This window comes from Anarrhichthys ocellatus, unplaced genomic scaffold, assembly GCF_004355925.1.
Source record: "Anarrhichthys ocellatus isolate YVR2014 unplaced genomic scaffold, GSC_Weel_1.0 scaffold34, whole genome shotgun sequence".
Classification (NCBI taxonomy): Eukaryota; Metazoa; Chordata; class Actinopteri; order Perciformes; family Anarhichadidae; genus Anarrhichthys; species Anarrhichthys ocellatus.
In genome coordinates, this window is record NW_022280064.1 from 74,737 (window position 1) to 95,564 (window position 20,828).

Consider the following 20,828-nt stretch of genomic DNA (forward strand, 5'->3'; position numbering starts at 1 on the left):
GTGTGTGTGTGTGTGTGTGTGTGTGTGTGTGTGTGTGTGTGTGTGTGGTTATGTGAAAGTGTGTATAATAGTTCCTGACATCAGCAGTAGGTGTGTGGTGCTGACTCCCAGGATTTTATGTGTGTTGGGCCCGCATCCATGGCTCCTCACCTAAGACTGGTCTGGGAACCAGGTGTGTGTGTGTGTGTGTGTGTGTGTGCGTGTGTGTGTGTGTGTAAAAGGAGGGTTACTTGTGAAAAGGATGTGTATGAAGCACATCTGTTCAAATCAAGTAAAATCAATTTCATTTTAGAAGTAATCAGATTTGTTACTTAAGTACCAATAACCCAACGTCAAAATCCTCCATCGCAAGTAAAGGTTAATGAGCTGGAGACCAGAGGCTGACTTCTTAATCCGATAGGTTGTTGAGAGTATGAATGGGCCGTGCTACAGTAATCCACATTGTGTTGTTAGGATAGGCTTGGTTACATAATCGCCCTAAGAACCCCCAGATGGTCACATGCCAGAAGACAACATGGCCTGATGATTGGACAGCGGGAAACAATGACATGTGCTGGCCATAATCAGGCTAAACGTCAGTCACATTACAATTCCATTACAGTCCTTAATAGTGCTTTTAAATAATCAACTCTTATCAGGGTTGTGGTCAGTTCGAGGCAGCAAAGCTGCTGTGAATGGCAAATAAATCTGTCCACTAGAGGGCAGTCCAGCCAAGGTGTTAGGCTGTAAACCAGCCGTAAGAGCCTGCAAGTCCACCTTGTTTCTCCGTGCATTGAGTCTCAAATACTCATAAAATGATTCCAAATTAGCCTGCCTGAATGCCTTCCTGTGCATACATACGTGTCCCAGCACTGACAGAACTTCCTCCCCAGTGGGAAAGCAGGATGTCCAGATAAGTGAAAACCATTTAAAGAGCATTGACCCTCCGAGGATAGCAGCAGCAAGTCTCAGTGACATTTCTATGGTTACGTTGCTTTAAGCTTCTCTCAGAGGCTTTCTTGGGCTTCTGCTGTGTGTGTGTGTGTGACCTCTGATCCCTGTACAGTGCGCAACGGATCAATACAATGAAACTGATCCTATTCCAATCTGTCACTTAATCCATCATTCTATGTACCATTTCCCTCCCATCCATCTATTTAGAGACGCGGAACTGTACAAAGCTCCTCCATTTCTATATCATATTTCTCTCATGTTCTTCATCTTATTGTTCTTCTCCACTTTCTTCCTTTCTCTCTTTCTCCACTTTTACTTCCCCATGCCCCTCCACTCCTTTTGTAAACCACTGAAGTGTCTGAGAGGTACTGTGCCACTGCGGCGAGACAATGGTGTTTGCACACAGTGTCAATAGTCTTTCCCTCTGTCTCAGTAATTGATGGATGACTGTGAGTCAGGCATAAACTAAGCAGATTACACTCACTAGATCTGAGGACTGATGCTAATATGTGTGTGTGTGTGTGTGTGTGTGTGTGTGTGTGTGTGTGTGTGTGTGGTGGGGGTTGGAGTTGCAGAGTGACTGTCCAGTTTTGGAAGTCAATCCGACAGCTGTCCCTGGAGGCTGAGATTTGATGGCCGTGAGTTTAGAGATGAGGAGAAAAGGGTGAAAACACACGCACACACACACACACACACGTGCAAAGGGTGTCTGCTTCACTTGTACTTTTGCTTTTGGTCAGAGAGAACGTGATGCATCTGGTGTGTGTGGGTCAATAGCTGGCAGCTGGGCGCTCTGTTACAGGCAGCGTCCCTCCGGAGCAGCTACTGAGCTCCTGTCTTCGGTTCAGCAGTGTAAAAATATTTTTGACGTTTAACTGCAGCCATGCATGTTCAATTTAATTTGCTGCATTGAGATTGTTTCCATTTCTTGTTATTACTAGATTTTGTTATGGTTCATGTTTTTGTCCTCAGTTTCCTTGACATTTGTCTTCTGCGGTTTTGTCATTTGGGTTGACATGTTTTTTTACAAGCCCCATAGGTCTTTATTTCATCTGGACTTTACAAGCTTCCCTTTTATCCCCTTTTATTTGGTTACGAAATACACTTTTGACTTTCAGCAGGGGGTTTCAATTGGTTTCAGTAACTCTTAAACTCCTTTTTATCGCCACTGATTTTCAAGGCCAATACAAATATATAAAACTGCAGTGACACGAGGGGACAGTTGGGACAGTGCCTTTCTTTAGCAGGTTACAGAGCATATATGCCCATTCACCATGCTCATACTCAGCCACACCCTCTTCACATTCAACCTCAAAGTTGAGACCTTCTGACTATTCCTCACAGTTTTTAAATCTGCAGTGTGAAAGTCCATTTGTGCTTTTCCTCATGAAATAAGATCCATTGTGAAGTCACTAAGTGAAGGTTTACTCTAAAAGATCTTTATATAAATTGTTAGCAGACACCTGTATCTGTTCAGGGGTCAAATTATTTCCAGTGGTTTGTGAGTAATGGAAGGTTATTTCTCGGAGTTTCGAAGGTGTCCCAATAACCTCGCTCTCCCTACAGCAGAGCTTGTTTACTCATCCTGGCATGATGATGGCGCTAGATGAAAGTTTTAGGAATCACATTTATTATTACATTTAACTCTGGACTGAAATGGTGAACCCAACCAACTGATAGACTGACTAGCCGCTAGCATGGCTAAAAATGTGATGGATTATTTGACATCATAGTCGTCACGTGCAGCCCCTGATCTGAATTTATCCTGAACCTCTTTTGTTGATAGCGGTTCAATCGACCGATTTAGGTTCAATGAGTTCTGCTTCTTTTCAGACTGTAACCTTTTTATTTACTTTAGATCACACAACATGAACCTTTGACATAGAAGCAACAAAAAAGCTTTTGTACAGTGGCACACAGTAATGAGTCAATTATCAGAAGAACAAACTACTCGGGTGCGTCGGGTCTTTCAAGTGGTTCGCTTGACGCCACTCTGGCTTTACTCAAGTGTGCCTTAAATATTGTTGTGGTGCGTCTGAAGGCCATTGAGCTGGTGCCAAAGAAAATATCAACCATTGATAACAATTATTAATCTCGAGTTTTGATTTCAACTTGAATATCTGAAAAAGACTCCCCAGCTTTTTTTGAGCAAATAAAGAACCCATTGACGGCAGCTGCCAAACTAAAAGCCAGCGAGAGATAAGAGCCACTTGGCTTTAGCGTCAACATTTGGTTTCCTAAATGGTTTATAAAAGATAATTTCTCAGTGTAGATAATGGTTTGTGATGCATTAACTTTAGGAGATTTGATACGATAGTAGCACTCAGTGTCTGGCTTTTTGCATTTTATGGTTGAGATAAAATTATGTACCATTAGAAAAACACACTCTCTTTATCTTTCATGGCTTTTTATTCGTGCTCTCTCCTTTGTGTTCCCTGTGTGCTCGCGTTTCATTTGTTTACATGTGTTGCATGTCGGTGTATGTGGCTGCTGTATTGCTCTTTGGCGAGCTGTTTCATGTGGTGCGTAATGAGATAAGGCCCCACTCCTTGCAGTCTGCTGTCTGGGCCTTTATCTGCACAGCAGATTAGCGCAGGTGACTTCATTCCTGTGGAGGTTGGTCAGGTGAGGGTCAGCTCAAAGCACGAGCCCGACGTCATCTCGACGAGAGGGGAAGAGACAGGCCGAGACTGACATGAAAAGAGCAGGAAGTCTGAGGTTTACGTGTACCAAACTCCCTTTGGCATTTGTGCATTTTTGATGCTCAAACTGTCATCATTTGGGAAATGTATGACTATTGTTCTTCCATCACCGTATGTTAAAGTTTGTGTAAGTTGTACGTTTTTTTTATAAGTGAGGAAGTTAATTCACAAAATTTGAACCTCTATCGGACTCTTATGTTCTGTTAGTTTAAAACATACAAAATATAGTCCAGTGCCTGTACACTGATGAATACTTCATTGCTGTACCAAGCTGATGCAGAAACAACTGGAACATTGTGGAAGGGGCATATTTTAAGCACTCTACTGTATACTGTAATATCACTCATTTATTCAAGCATCCACACTGAGGCTGTGCTGGGACTTCACCATCATCATTTGAATTTGACCCATGACTTCTCAACAAGGCTGAGCAGTGTATCCGTGTGTGTCCTCACACAGACAAACACTCCCCAAAGCTTGTTTTCTGCACATACAGGGATTTTTGTTGGCATGGACTCTGACCGATCCCCTATGCGTCTGTCTTTTAAGTGGATTAGGATGTAGTGACAACAGGTTGACTCCTCTAACACCGGGCTTCTTACTGTAACTTCACTCTCATTGGAGGATAGTTTAAACAATTTAAAAAAATACACAAAACTAACAGAGATAAATAATATCACAGCGCAGGAAGAGCCAGAAAGCCCACATAATATTGTTGACAAGGTATTTTTTACAAGATAGGATATATAATAACAACAAAACTATACATTATTAACAACAAAAAAGAAAGAAAATGTGATTGTGTCGAGATGTGTTTTTGTGTGTGTGTGTGTGTGTGTATGAGAGTAAGTGTGGGCTTGTGTGTGTTAAGGGGATATTGGTTTATACACCATATTGTTATTATTAAAGGTTGAATCTTATATGTACTGAATTTTCGCCGCATCCAATCAGGTTGAACATAAGGCAAGGAAGGACAATCTGAAAACTTTTCACAGTCAAAATTCAAAGTAAATTTGTATATTTAGTTCTGTTTTTTTTTTTTTGTTTGTTTCTGTCGACCACACTGCATCTTGCTGCACCTGTTAACCCTCTTCCCATGCCAAGCACTACTTACTGTGTTTCTTATTTTGCGTGCACGTGTGTGATGTCAGTGAAAGGCCGAAAGCACGACATCAGGCACGTAGCCAAAGCTGATTAAAGCAGATAAAAGTATGAGCAGTAAGTCAGTTAAGGCTTGGTTACAAACGGTGCGTATGTGTGGTGGTCCATATGTTTATTATCAAAAGCTCTTTCTTCGGGTCTGAGTACAACTAATGAGAATGTTCGTGGTAATGCTTGTTTTTTCCAACCAATAATGCAAAACTCAAATATGTTTAATTAACAATAATATATTTTTCATTGGTAAATGCCTATAACTGATGTTTCAAGTGGATATATCTACTGTGGATCTATTAATATGTTACTCAACTTAGCATTGGCTGCATTAGATTGGATAAATTGATTAAGACCATACAACTGTGGAGATGTATGTGGCAGTATATTTTATTCATACACACATAGATACAGATCATTTAGTTAGAGCCCTTATTTTGTTTCCCAGCTACTATAATAAAAACAATAACCGCTGCTATTAATGTGAGAATTCACCTTCTACATTCCCATATAAAGTTATTTCTTAGAGCTAAGCCCCAAAACATCCTCTGTTGTCACATCCACCTGCCCCAGCGAGAGGCCGCCTCTCATTGGCTCAGAGGACAGCCAATCAACTGGCAGCTCAGCCTTCAGAGGGAAGGCCATTCAAATGCTGTGGCTCATGAGGGCCAGCTCTGCTTGGAGACCCTTGTCACACACACAGCCAGCTAGTCACAACAGTCAGGACTTCAAAAGCAGCCAGTGGCCAAGTGCGAGTGACAGGGAGACGAGAGGAGCTGAGGGTGTTATACCACAGACGAGAGGACAGCAGATGGAGACAAAGTTCGGGGGCAGAGTAAAGAGAAAGGGACAAGCACTGCGGTGACAGCCACAGTTTATGAAATCTGCAGAGGAGAGACCAAAGATAAAGAGAAGGAGAGAAAACAGACAAGCACTTTTCTCATCTTCAGAGCATGGTGGCAGAGTTCACATGGATTTAGTCGACCTCTACCTCCCAGAGTGTTTCACCTACCACTCTGGCACAGAGTAAGTACTTTCACCTTTCAAAACGACTCTACTCAGCAAGAAGTGTGTGTACTCTCATAGTGTCACACAGGTTGAGTGTGAAAGTTAGGTGACTGACTGCTTCCTTATGATGTCTTGACTGAGATCAAATATTATTTCATGTTTGATTTGTGGGACATTGTGTATGTGTGTGTGTGTGTGTGTGTGTGTGTGTGTGTGTTTATGACGTATATGTGTCTGCTTGTGCTGCACCGGTATTCTACAGTGCACGCTTTTGATTTTCCAGGTGATTTAAATACTTTAGAGAGTCAGTTTGCTGACTCTTTGTGTCTTGTAGAGGAATGCCACAACGTTTAAAAGCATCCTTGTGTTTGCGATTTGTCTTTGTTTGAATTAAGCCGGTGTAAATATTTGCCAGTAATGACCAGTTTAAGGCTTGCAGTTTTTCCTTAATCTTGCAGCATTTAATAAGCTGGTTATTCCTTATGGATTACTGAATTCCTCCTGTAGTCTATAAAACATCAGAAAAGAGTAATTAACGCTCCTCCAGCTTTCTAAAGCCCAAGACGACGTCTAAAAATGGCTCGTTTTGTTTTGTTTACCAGAAAAGATTTCACAATTCCATATATGGAAGTAGAGAATGTTATATTTGCTTAAAAATGTCTCAAACTATTAATCAATGATCGAAATATTTTTGATAATTTTCTGTTGATTGACTAATCCTTTCAGCTCTATTGAGGTATAATAGGAAACGTTTTATGGAAATAAAAATGTAACATAAAGTTTCTTTCTTTGTGCTTTGGGGACATTTGGATGAACATTTCTCTGGTGTGGAGGCTTGTTTGCATTGCTTACAGTTGACATTGTTCAGACTGTTTGTACAGGGTGAGTGGGTAAGACTTCATCTAAAGAAAACCTTCCCGACATACACAAAGCAAACAAACGCCTGCGAAGCAGCTGTTTGATTACCCCGGGACATCTTTTTGATTGCCATCCTTTTCTGTAATCATAAAAAAAAAAAAAAATCATCTTCATTATCGTCACTGCTGCGCTTTTATCAGCTGTGGCATAATCACACATCTCATCAAGCATTTTGGGGCTTGAAAGTAACAAACGCCTATAGCAGGGAAAGATGGGGACAGCGAGGCAGAAGACGAGCAGACGTGGGGACGTACAGGTCGGCTGATCGCTGGTGACAGAATCGACCGGATAAAGAATAGGGGAAAAGGCAGTGATGGGCATGAGATGATCCCCTGTATGGCACGCTATCCATGTTTCCAGAGCCTGCGGGTCCAAAGCTCCAGCAGCAGGCACCTCATCTCCCTGCTAACAGCTTCGTCCAAAGCCTGACTAAGGCTCTTACGGATGGCCTGGGGTGCCACTGATCCCTGCTCATCTCCTACTGGCTCATTAGTAAAAAAAACAACTAAAAAAAAAAGAACCACTACTGACCTAAATAACTGCTCCTCGGGGTTGGGGTTAGGGCTAAAAGGTTAGTCAGTAGTTGTGTTTTTTTTGCATTTTATTTCCACTTCCCCAAGGCCTGTAGATCTGCTTTTACTTTTCTTTATATCTCTTTGTCACTTCCTTCTTGTTTTCTGTATTTCCTTCCCTCCTTGTTTTCTTCTCCCTCTCCCTCCCTCCTTCATCCGTCGGGTCATTGTCTGCATTATGACTCCGCTCATTTGGAAGTGAGTGTTGCCTTCTCCCTTTTCTTTCAACACCCCCAGGTTAATGAGCCACAGGACTGCCCCCTTCTCTTTCTGTCCCTTCCCTGGCTTTTTCACACTCCCTCTATCTGTCTGCCGCTCTTGTAATTTCCTCCCGCCTCTCTTCTTCTTCTCTCTTTCTGTCTCCTCGTCGTTTCACGCTGAATTTTGGCCTTTGTTGCCAAGGTGCAATTAGAGTTGTTTTGAATTCTGGGACACAAAGGGGTAAGGTACGATAACTTTGAATACCCAATGACACATACACACACGCACACGCACACACATAATAACCTATTGACACACACACACAAAAACCCACCCTCTCTGATTTATCCCCGCTGCATGCCGCTGCAGGAGCTGCACCAACAGTCTTTTGATGGGCTTTTATGTGGAGTTGTAGATTAGTAATCTGTCAGAGTGAATATTACATCACATCTGATCACCCCACACTAATGCCATTTCATTATGAAAGCAAAACACCCCCCCCCCCCCACCCCTCTCCTCCTCCTCGTCTTCCTCCCCGTGATGCATTATAATAGGAGAGCACAAAGTATATCTCACTCTGTATCTGTCAGAGACTTGACACAGCAATATGGACGCCTGTGATGGATAGCCAATAAGTAAACCAGTGAGTCTGAAATCTCCTCGCCGTACTGTTTTTATAGTCTTCAAAGTGGATTGGAGAGGTGAAAGTTGGGAGGGGGGGGGGGAGGGGGGTTAATATGTTGTGTTAATTGGTGGGTTTAAGACTCAGCTCAAGGCTTAAGAGTCTGGTATTGTTGGGAATTTTTCAAAACTAGGCGCTGATACGATACCTGAAATTCAGTAAATGATGACAAAATGATTTGTTTTGGCTACTTTATCTTAAGGAATGTTGTTCTACAAAACCAAATGTTTAAAGCTTTTTAAACTCTGTGTAAAAAAACAAAACAGTGAATTAACACCACCTCAACCCTCCGTAGTTGTTTTGGTTTTACGGTCCACAACTTCACTGTTGTGATTCACTCCCTGCTCTCAGGTTGCTGCCGTAGAGGGCAGCAGATTTCAGGTAAAAAGTGACAAACATGAGCAACTAGCTAGTTGACATAACGCAGCATTTAGCAGCTAAAGAGACAGGTATTATGCAAATGTTTGCTAGCATGTTCGCCATGATGTGAAAACATGACAATTGTTGCACTGCCCTTAAGTGATGAAAAAATAAATTGATGACAATTATTAAGACAGCAGGTGCTGATTGCGTTGCTGTAGTTTGTTTCCTTATAGAGAAGTCTGCTGTTGGCTATGTTGCTATCTTGCTGTCGGTCTGTCTCTTGCTGTGCGTCTGTGCGTCGGTCTTTGTGGCTTTGTAGAGGGGTCAATAGCGCGTGCCCGTGGTTTACTCTGGAGGTGGTTAAAAGCAGCCAGTCTTTTTGCCTACCAAATGACTTGTGGCTGAGCAAACGTTGATTTACATGGCAGGAAACAGACTGAATTGGGCATCCAAAGCCAAGATTAGAGTGGGAGATACTGTGTGTGTGTGTGTGTGTGTGTGTGTGTGTGTGGAAGTGTCTGTGTGGAAGTGTGCGACAGAGAGTGAGACAGCAGGGGTCTTTTTAAAGTTGGCCTGGCAACAAACAGTTGCATGCCTGTATGTGTCAGGGTGTTTATGAAGACACTTGCTTTAAAACGTGTCTGTGTCTGTGTGTGTGTGTGTGTGTGTGTGTGTTTATGACGTATATGTGTCTGCTTGTGCTGCACCGGTATTCTACAGTGCACGCTTTTGATTTTCCATGTGTGTGTGCGTGCGTATGGAGCTTGAACATGTTCCTGATCACATGAATGTGAAGTGTGCGTAGAGAAGTGGGAGCCTGTCTATGGTTTTTATTTTTACATCCACACATGGACCCCTGACACCACGATGAGAGCGTGTGTGTGTGTGTGTGTGTGTGTGTGTGTGTGTGTGTGCGCTCGCCGAGATCACATGCCTGTGAGCCTGGTGCACACCTCAACTGGTTTCAGATACTTTTTTCTCTCCTTGTCGTGGTGACAGAGAGTCTGTTGTAGTCACATCTTGATCCAATAATAAAGCAATGATGCACACTTTAGCACGCAGGGAAATGTATTTTGAGCTGTTGTAATGGATGTATTCATAGAAAATACTTCCAAAAGTATGTGAGCAATGCTAAGACACAAGACATGGATGTATTTGTGTCTGTGTTTTAATATTATCAACAGAAAAAGCCAAGTGTGTCGTTCTTAAAACCATTCTTTATTGTCCTTTTAAGTGGTTTGGGGGTTGGCTGTCCATGCACAATACGCAACAAACTAGTACAAACATTTAATATCAGTTAATGCACCACAAAGCATTTGTTCATGTGTCATTCAATGGATTATTTCCATTGTCCGCATTTTCTGACATTTCCTAACAGTAAATAAAAGTTGTTAGCTGTTGTGACAACAGGTTAGCTGTAATGCTTGACAGGTCAAGAATGATGAGAGACACAAAGAGACAATGGAGAGCGAAAGACGAGGCGGATGATTGCTGACTTGGCTATTTCCCTACATTTGCTTAAGCAATCTCTTTCTTTAGAAACAAAGCAGTGTAATGGACGGCGGCTTTGCATACGTGGGGATTGGAAATCACAAACGGCCAGTTTATTTTGGACCGGGATGGATGGATGCATGAATGGAGGGGCGTGGTGATGGAGAGGCGGAGGTCTTCGAAGCATCGAAGGGGACTGTTGAAGGGGGAGAAAAGGGTGTCGTTGAAAGAAATATCATGAGCTTAATGCTCTGTATGTGGTTTGAAAATACATATATGAATCCATATATTCATCGTAAGGTTTCTTCCAATCTGTGTTAATTATGCCTGACTTAATAAAACTAGCCAGTCATTAATATTTATAGCATTACCAAGGTGACTCATTATATAAAGCTGACCTGAAAGTCAAATCTCTCACCATCATGAATATTACAATAAGATGCATATATCCGATCATACACAATCAAATTTCCCCTCCCTCTTCTCCAGACATCTCGGCAGGATGTCAGTGAGGGGCTTGGACCCCACCTGTCCCGCCATTATAAAGCGTGAGCCCTCCAGCCCCAGCTCTCAGGGGGACGTCAGCCCGGCCCAGCCCAGCCCTGGAAGCACCTCATCGGACACAAACTCCAGCTACGGGGCCCTGGTCAAAGGCCACCACAATCACAGCAATGGACTGGACTCCCTGGGCCTCTATGGTCACACGGCGGGGTTGGCCAACAATGCAGGAGTGAATAGGTTGGTGTATGCAATGCGTTGTCCCCTTTATTTTGTGCGTTTCAATGGAAGTACTGTTACTATCTGAGCACGTTCCTCTTAATGTGTGCCCTTACCCTCCTCCCCTCCTCTCTTTCTCTCCACCTCTATCCAGGATGTTTGTGGAGGGAGAAAGCCAAGTGAAGTGTGAATTCATGCTGGGCTCGGTGGCCAAGCGTGTGTGTCTGGTGTGCGGCGACGTTGCCTCGGGCTACCACTATGGTGTGGCCTCCTGTGAAGCCTGCAAGGCCTTCTTCAAGAGGACCATCCAGGGTAAGTATACAGAGACAACACACACACACACAGACAAACGCATGTTCAGTTTTATACTTAGTAACAGAGTTTTGTGTGCATTGCTGATAATGCCTTCCTGCATCATATAAACCTGTTTTGATAGCAACATGGTGCAGATGCAGTCATTTGTTTTGGTATAAACAAAACCCGATCAGTTAGCTGACAGCCTCCGCCCCCTGCCTCAAACTGCAGAAAATAAAGACCTGTTTGCAAACAGCTGATACGCGGTTAAACTTTCAGTGCATCGTGTATACAGTCAACATGTTTGAGTTCAGGTTTTAAAGCCTCAGATAACATTATGGTGATGAATGTGTGCACATTGGCTTCGCCCCTAAAAGTCGAGAGGCAGCGGCATGCGGTGTGGCATGCAGTGTGGGTGTTTTAAAAGGATTGTCTTGTGCTCTGTGGGCTCGCCGCCCAGGTCGAGGACCCAGCAGGCTGTGATGCGTTTAGGCCTCTAGAGGTTGGCGACTGACGATGGGTTCAAAAGGCAAACAGGATGAATGGCTGTCAGATCAACCAAGGAGATCTGATGTCTGGCTCGTCAGATACTTCCTGTTTCTAATCGAGGGTGGCAGCTGAGAGCGCCTACAACTGGCCAAACGCCATCGGGGTTAACGCACATTACTCCCAATTAGGTGTAGACAACGTGCTTTTGTATGTGATTGCACTGAGGGACTGAATGAGCATTTTGTTTTTATGTTTGAAAACAGTTGTATAATGTCCTCTGTAGCTTGGAGGGAGCTTTGTCAAGTCAGAGAAAAATAATCCTGATGACGTCATAGTGTCATAGTGCCGTCATCGGGGTCATCTCAGTGTCTGCATGAGATTACGCGTTTATTAACAGAAAGCCTGAGGCATAAAAACTGGAGGTGTAGAGTTAAAAAGGTGTGAGTATTTACCAAGCAGGGACAGTTTAATGAAAGACTCTTTCCAGCTGCATTATGGGAAGGATCCTGTGTGTTCGATGCATGACCCACACCAGGAAGTAAAAGTCAGGATATCCCTGCATCTACTGCTTCAATAATGACCATACTTTTTAAAATATGTCTCTCCCCAACTTTATGGGAGTACGATATTAAATCATTGGAGTTCCCCTTCAAGATGTTGTGCTGTGACACATTTTAGTGACATCTACCTTTTGACTGAATCAGAGTGAAGTGAAGACATGAACAATACGGTTGAATTATTGCTTCAATGCAACTTGTTTTTATTTATCTTCTTCTCTTCTCCTCCAGGTAACATCGACTACAGCTGCCCAGCGTCCAATGAATGTGAAATCACCAAGAGAAGGAGGAAATCTTGCCAGGCCTGTCGATTCGTGAAATGTCTGTCTGTGGGCATGTTGAGAGAAGGTCAGCGCTACACCAAAAACCACTTTTAGACCTGGGTCAAAACATTGTTTGAGTTAGCTTTTTCTGGGATTGATCGGTTGGTAGTCTTGGCAGCAGTTCTAACATTCTCCTTTGGACAGCTGAGTGAAGGCTAACACAAGTCTGCGTTGTCCGTCAATATCTATGTTGAGCATTCCTGGAAACAACACCCTGATTACCAGCTGAGATTCACTATATACGTCTCACCTGATAAACTGGCAGCAGCATGTACAGTAGTTCTGTAGACTCCAGTGAAACCTAAAACCTTTGACAGTTAAACTTCAGACATTTCGTGCCAGGTGTGATGTGCGTGTAGGTCTTTGCGTTGTAAACACAAGGCTGAACAATGCATAAGCGTGTTTTTGACATGGAGGAGAGGGCTACTAACTGTTCGATTGTGTCTTTGCCTCGCCAGTGTTCCTCAGAAATCACTTCTGGAAATTTGTGTGTGTGTGTGTGTGTGTGTGTGTGTGTGTGTGTGTGCTGCAATGCAGCGAGTCATTGCTAGGAACTACAAAAATAGAAATGTAGGAACTTTTAAATTAAATGCTTGAGATACATTTTGACAAGGAAATGTAATGAGAGTGGGACAATTAACCTAACATAACCAGTTTATTGCTTTGTGCTTGCCAATGTTTTAATACAATTTATTTCAGAATCTGAATTATGGACACAGTGGTGCCCTACTAAACCGTATTAATACCCATGCATATCCTGCCTTTCTCTGTTTTATGTAAACTGGATATCTTTGGGTTTTGGATCGACTTTGAGAAACTGGGACGGACAGTTTTCCCTATTTTCTAATATTTTATAATTAATCAAGAAAATAATCGGCCAGATTAATTAATAATGAAATTTGTCGTTAGTTGCACCCATAATGTTGCAGAAGGTCGTTACATTTGGTCAAAGATATGGACCGACGGTGGTGACATGTATACATACCACACAGAGAATCTGTGACAGCAATCAGGTGCTCCGTTAGTCTGACTGTGTGCCTGTCTGGTGACATATTGCTGTCCAGATTTAGAAGTGACTCAAAAAGGAAAACATTAGCAACCTCCTACTGTACCGGCCACTTGCTGCACGCTGTGTGGGGCCTGCAGATGATAATCAAGACGGGAGAACACGTGCGTTTGTGTGTGTGGTGGCTACAATTTTAGGACCAAGGGATAGTAAATCTTATTCATTGAACAGTTATTAAAGAGGAAAATGCTTGCTTACAACTTGCTAAAATGGTCAGTTAGCAGACAATAAGTTCATTCAAAAAACGTATTTGTACCCTCGACCCCTTTTGTGAAGCAGCTTCTGACAGAGGAGGTTAAGTTAAATTAGATTGCACAACACAGCAAGCTATAGGGCGGGGCAATCTATTGATTTTGTATCGAGATCGCTATATGAGACGATTTGATTTCGATGCAATATTTTAGCATTTTAAATGATGGTATGTTCAGGCCTTCATACAAAGCTGCATGTTAGCCAAACATATTTGGAAGACAAAATGAAAGTCAACCGTTACATTTTAACCTAAACTGTCGTAAACATTCTAGACCAACCTAGAGCTATAGTGCACACACACAGTTTCATTACCATCATTTTGGGTGCACTCACTTTTATTTGTACCTCCAAATAAAGTGAGAACGTGTCTCAATTGTTGACTTCTTTACAACCTGCGTGATCGACTGATCACTGACTTTTTTCCTTTTTTGCGCTGTCGGACTTTGTGGTGCTGATGTCGCCATATTCCCCGATCTCAGCAATTACTATCCCACGTATATTCTTATCACAACCAATAGAAATGGGGGCTAAAACTATGAAAATACGATCCCAGTTGTAATAAACTTGAATGATCCTTTAATCCCACCTACTCATCTCCAAACACACAGCAGCATCTGTTTATTGCAGCCGTGTTCCTAAATGTGTGTTTGTGAGTTATGGACACACAGAGTTATTGCATATTGACACGTGTATCAGTTTGTGTATATGAGTTTGTTTAAACACATGTCAGCCTGCACTCACATTTATGCGCACACCTCTGTGTGTTTTTGTGAGTGACTGTGTGTCCGCAATTTTTCTAAATTAGCCGCTTTTAATAGGGTAGGGGCATCAACAGCATCCCAGTCCGTCTCTCAACCCCCCCTCTCTCCTCTCGCCACCCCCTTTTGCTTTCCCTCCCCCCTCGTAAATTCCTCCAGATGCCTCGTGGGATTCCTGGACCTCCGTGAAATGCGAACTGCCCCTCGTAACTCCTGTCGTAAGCGCCCTCATAACGCGCTTCATCGTGTCTCGTAATGCCCCTCTTCCCCGGAGAGGCCGCAGTAAAGGCCGAGACAGAGGAGCTGTGAGGTTTAATGGGTAGAGTCAGAGCCGTATTAAATACACGGCTAAAAGACATATAGACCCCGGGACGTGATTTGATTAAGCCCTGTTTAGTGCTCAATGCCACAGTTTGCTGTCGCTTCTAAGGGCAGTAAAAACGTGTGAGGATGTGAGGATCCAGACACCCTCGGAAGACGGCCGAGTGATGAAAGCTGCAAAAAATAGATCAATGTCTAAGTAGTCCGTGTTTATCGAACAGGGAGGAGGTTTGTGTGTCTGTTATCCACCAAAGCTATTCTTGGCCTTTTTGTTGTCGGCACATTCCACTGTGAAGAGTTACACTTAGCCTTGATGTGTGTGTGTGTTTGAATAACTGTCAGACCTGAGCGCCAACACGCACACAAATAGACCCGTATAAAACACACTTTTCCAACATATTAGGTGACCAAAGTAGTTTGAGTTAATCCAGTGTTTGCTAGCAGTTTGTGTTTGATCTGTTTGTGTTTGGGGCGACTGTGGCTAAGTGGAGAGCAGGGCTGTCCTTCAATTAGAGGATCGGCGGTTCGAACCCCGGCTCCGCTAGTCGCACGTCGATGTGTCCTTGAGCAAGACACTCAATCCCAAAAGTTCTCCCGTCGCTGTGCCTATGGTGTATAGATACAATCTGACTTGTAAGTCGCTTTGGATAAAAGAGTCTGCTAAACGACTGCAATGTAATGTAATCTGATTCACAAGGAAGCGCCTTCATCTCACACCTCGGAGTGCCACCTGCCGAGTGCTCAAGATAATCCACACTTACTGTTTGCCCCCCCCCCCCCATGACATGGAGGTGTTGAGTTTGCCTGACCAATGTCTTCTTTATTTCGCCGCTCATCTTCTCGCGTACAAGCTCTTCACTTTTTCCTCTTAGCCCCGAAACTGCAAACTCACGTTTCACCTATTTTACCATCATTGGACCAAAAGTATGACGTAGGTCTCGACTATATGATCTCAAATCTATGTGATGATAAATTGTCACATTTATCTTGATTACAATAAGTGTAAGATCATTTTAAAACAACAGAGCATTACATTTCTTGTCTTGGGCTGGCTTACAATTTATGTTCTCTGGATTAATAATTAATATTAAATATTCTGGACTGGACTTTGATTCAAATATTGATTGACTGGATTGGTGCAGCGAAATACGTCATATCACTTCTCTTCAATTGAGCCACTTCAAACCAGTAAGAAGAGCTGAGAGGAAAAACTCCAACACAGAAATCCCTTATGTGAAATACTTTTGCATAAAATGCTTAACTCATGTAGGATAAATAGGCTTACATACAGCACTGTAAAGGTACATGCGTCTATCTGTCAAAATTGTCTTTAAATGTGTAAGTAAACATACAACATCTGAGCATAATATTTGATAGTAGTCTTGTGGAAGAGCCTGCTGGCTTATAGAAAAGGTCACGGATCATATTTTCACTCCATCGCTCTATTAGTGGCCCCCTCTTCCCATCTCACCCATCTCTGTTCATGGTGCATTAACTAATACAGCAGAAATTCTATAAAATTGTTGTTATTGTAATGGCTTAACAATAAAATGACACAAAGTGCCTTTTCAAACCAATGATGCAAAAAACGAAGAACCCTTTCAACCCTACAAGATATGTCACAAGCGTGATTAAAAGAACATTATGTTATTTAATGTGGATGTTCATGCATGCGCTCCATAAATATCTGCACAAGTAAGAATATGTACAGGAGGCAGCGGGCTCAAAGAGATGAGGTGTCTCTGTGAGGTGTCAAGTGGGCGAATAATACCCTCAGAGTGCCATTATAGATCTATTCAGGGTCACTATGGCCTCTGTGTGGATCAGGAAACCCAACACCACTACTGAAGGCTCCCTGAGTCACGTTCACACTCGCTGGACACATTTTCTTCAGAGATACACCTGGTGACTGTTACTCTCAGTGCTAGGTGTTACTCCCCGTACACACACACACACACACACACACACACACTCTTAAATCCCCATCACCGTGGTGACGAGGCTACCACAATGCTCGTTAAGATCAGCAGTTGTCATCGGCTGCTCTGAAATTCTTGGGTGTCGTGTTTCAGGGCGCATGCTGCATGTGCAAGCATTAGACACGTCACGTTCATGTCTCATTGGGCTCGTTGAGACACGGGAGCAGATGATTGGGCGACATCCTGATAATTGACCGGGTTCAATACGAAGTATTTCCTCTGATAACTGATTATCTGTTTGAACTGTAGTCAGTGTTTGGAGTCACTTTGCTAATGAAAATATGATGACTTAATCTGATTACTTTTGCTTTTAGTTTCCACAGAATTTCTAAACAATTATTAATTATTTTTATACTTTTTTATAAAGGATTTTACCCGATGTGATCTCATTATCAAGATGCCTTTTAAAATCATTAAATCAAATACCTGAAATAATAATAATAAATTGTGCGTGTGAGTGACTTCACCCTGTGATTTAAGGACAACCCGGCACGTATATTTAGTCTGATGCCAAATGCATCATTAATATTCTTGTGTTTATGTTTATGCTTGTGTAGGTGTGCGTTTGGACCGGGTCCGAGGTGGCAGACAGAAGTACAAGAGGAGAATAGACGCTGAGAACAGCCCGTATCTGCACCCACAGAATGCCTTGCCTCAGAAAAAAACATGTAAGTGTCCACGCAAAAGAATTGCAAGGTGCATAATGAACACGACTGAAGTTGTTAAGCGGTCAGTCTGTGTTAATGGATTCCTTTATTCACATCACGCTCTCTGTGATGTTGTCTGTTGTAACACTGAATCATTTTTATAGCTTGTATTTGCTAATGAGTTGGCATGAATCAATGCCAACTGTAGTTTTGGAATTGAGACGTGGGACGCATTGAATGGATGAATGTCTCTTCAAAACTTCAAAAAACTTTTTGTTTTACATAATGCCATGGAATTCTTTGATAATCCTGTGAGGTTTCAAATGGTTTATTTAGCTTAAGAGGATGTTTTCTCAACCCATAAAGGTACAATGCATCCCTTTCGATTCAAAATCACCAAATTTGGAGATACATTGTTTTCACTGGACGGCGACAAAAACATTTCATGGAATTTTTTTGGTCTGTGATTGTTTCCAAAGCTCTTTGTTTGCATGTTCTTTTGTGTAACTGGCTATATCAGCTGGTTGTATAATGATTAAATAAAGGTGTTTATGATGATAACAATCTGATTTTACTCTCTCCGTCTCTCTCTCAGTCTTTGTTGGCGGTGTGGTGGAAAACAAAGTGGTGTCCCTGTTGCTGGTGGCCGAGCCAGAGGGCATCTTCGCCATGCCGGACCCCACTGTACCTGAGAGCGACATCAAGGCTCTGACCACACTGTGTGACCTGGCTGACAGGGAGCTGGTGGTCAACATCGGCTGGGCCAAACACATCCCAGGTACGATCAGTCAGCCAATCAGGCAGGCAGTCAATCAGGCAGTTGTTCACTCACACACTCCACTGCACGCATTAACCCACATTAAGTCTGTAATCTGATCAGAGTAGGAGATTGTTGTGACTTGTGGTGGCCAAGATGCCCAGAGGAGAGAGGGCATGCTGGCGTGGCTGTGTGTTATCTGTCATCCTCTATGTGTAGGTGTGTGTGTGTGTGTGTGTGTGTGCGTGCGCGCCATGCCCTTGCTGACCGTTTGTTCCTAATATATCATCAGATGAACAGTGGCCACCTGGAAGTTTTAATTCATTTCCTGGGCCGCCTCTGAATTACAGAAATCCTCCTGACACTTGGAACACACTTAACTTCTCCTCTGACACAGGAACAGCAGAAGGGATGTCCAAATTCTTTTCCATTGGATGGAAGGGTGGAAAGGAGAGGGGAAGTGCATTCTGACAGCTTAGTGGGATTAAAACGCTGCAGCTATGTTGGCGGTTGTAATCGTATGCGGTGGCAACAGAGGTTTGCAGGTCTGCTTCTGATACTTGGCTTTGGAGACCTTTACTGCACTCTCAATGGTAAAGCAGCACTTGCACTTTAGTCAGAAGCACGTTCACATGTGTGTTTTGGGCCAAAAAAATGAATTTCTTCTCTGCCATTACAATCTTACAAAGCACAAGTTGATGTCTTACTTTTAATCGACCAACAGTCCAAAAACCCAATATTATTCAGTTTGCAATTTATGATTGTAAATTGAATACATTTGACTTTTGGACTGTAAGTTTGACAAAACAAGCAACTTGAAGATGTCACCCGCAGGCTTAGGCGAGTTGTGATGGGCATTTTCATTAGTCTTTGTCATTTGTCAAAGTGGTGGTCTACCAGTGGATGGGTCATTACAAACTTAATTAATTTAAAATCCTAGCGCAGACCACAAAGTTTCAACCAGCAATATGTTAATCAATAATTAAATTAATCATCATTCTCCAGCAATAACCATTAGTCCTTTTTCTCTCTAACTGAAGCTGTGACTGCTTTATCAGCCGTGGTTATCCACACACATAACATCACCGGGCTTTGTTGATGTCCTATCTCTGAAATGCTTACAACACAAACAAAGCAGGTGTGTGTGTGCTTGTATCTCTGCTATATTTGTCCCCGTATTTCTTTCTTAAGAAGTGGACATGAAGCAACCATAAGAGTGTGTGTTGGTGTTTGGTGTCCCCCCCCGCCCCCCCCACGGCTGTTGCTGTCTGCCTCTTTTCTCCCGTTGACGGTGCTTTACTTTCAGAGCACGAGACACACGGAGTCCGACTGATGGGTGTATTTGTAGCCCTCTGCCAGTGGAGGGTTTGGCTCAGAGAGCGCCCATACACACAGCAGATACCCACCTGAGGGGGCGGAGAGACAGAGAGCCATGTAGTCATCCGACTGTCAAGCTGTTTTTACTTTAAGTTATGAAATGTCACTAAAAACAACATAAAATGCAACAGAAGGTGCACTTCCATCGGGCCAGTGGAGGCGAATAAATAGGCTCAGGGATCATCCATTCACATCCATTTCAAAGAAAGACGAGAGGATTTTTAACGACCTGTCCATAGCAGGCAGGTTGTTACTGTTCATTAGTGTCAGTTAATTGCTGAGAGTTAGATGAGAGGATCAATACCACGCTCATGCCTGTACAATAGATGTGAAGCTGGAGCCAGCAGCCGGTTAGCTTAGCTTAGCATACAGACTGGACACAAGGGGAAACCGCTAATATAAATATACAATAAGCTGTTTAACATGTTTGTTTGTTCGTTGCTGGACTGCAGCAAATATTTCAATAAGTTACTGCTTTAGAGGGGCTGGTAGGCAGATTTTGTGACCTGCCGACAGAGCGAGGCGATCCGTTTCCCCTTGTTTCCAGTCTTTATGCTAAGCTAGGCTAACTGGCTGCTGACGGTATCTTCGTATTCAACGGACAGACATGAGTGTGGTATCAATCTTCTCATCTAAGTCTTGACAAGAAAGCAAATCTGCATACATATATGTACAGATTTGTGGAAATCAATTGGCAATTAAGTCCGGTATCAGTTATAAATATCAACAACATAACATTCACAGGTTTACAAATACTGGAATTAGCTTTCCTCTATTTGAAATCATTATAAAATGTATTTTTGGTTGCTTGTCAGACTAAATTGAATACATTATTTTGTACTCGGATAACATGATGAGCATTTTCTTCTTCTTTTCTACTTGAGAAATTATATAGAAATATGAATCAAAGAAGGATTTCATTTGGTCGGAGAAAAAAACTACACAGAGGCAGTACAAAAATACACACAACAGAGAATACCAAAACATCTGTATGTTCTTCTTGTAGCGTCGTGCTCCTTTTCTTGACTTAAATATAATAGCATGTATCTGTGCTGAGAATAAAATGTGAGTTTGAGCCTTACAGACAATTATTCATTAGAATAAATTAATCGTTTTTTTGGGCAAACAAAATGACACTGTTGCCTGAAAGCACTGTTCTTCCAGTGACAGGGAATTTTAGCTTTTTCAATTTAACAGAAAGAGACAGAGGCAGGGATGCAGACAAAGGATATGGCAGATAAAGACAAAAAGGATGAAGGGAAAAGATAA

At 42.6% G+C, this 20,828-nt stretch overlaps 1 protein-coding gene across 4 annotated transcripts in view; it reads left to right on the top strand.

Moving 5' to 3' along the window:
- LOC116393552 (estrogen-related receptor gamma-like) overlaps positions 1-20,828 on the top strand; it is a 29,511-nt gene that overhangs the window by 3,126 nt on the left and 5,557 nt on the right. For 2 of the 4 annotated variants that reach the window (XM_031865961.1, XM_031865962.1), the window contains exons 2-6: positions 10,512-10,760; positions 10,894-11,051; positions 12,311-12,427; positions 17,336-17,446; positions 18,021-18,203. In XM_031865961.1, the coding sequence (XP_031721821.1) occupies positions 10,525-10,760; positions 10,894-11,051; positions 12,311-12,427; positions 17,336-17,446; positions 18,021-18,203 (805 nt within the window). In that variant the 5' untranslated portion in view covers positions 10,512-10,524. The other 2 variants (XM_031865958.1, XM_031865959.1) reach the window with 2 other exon arrangements.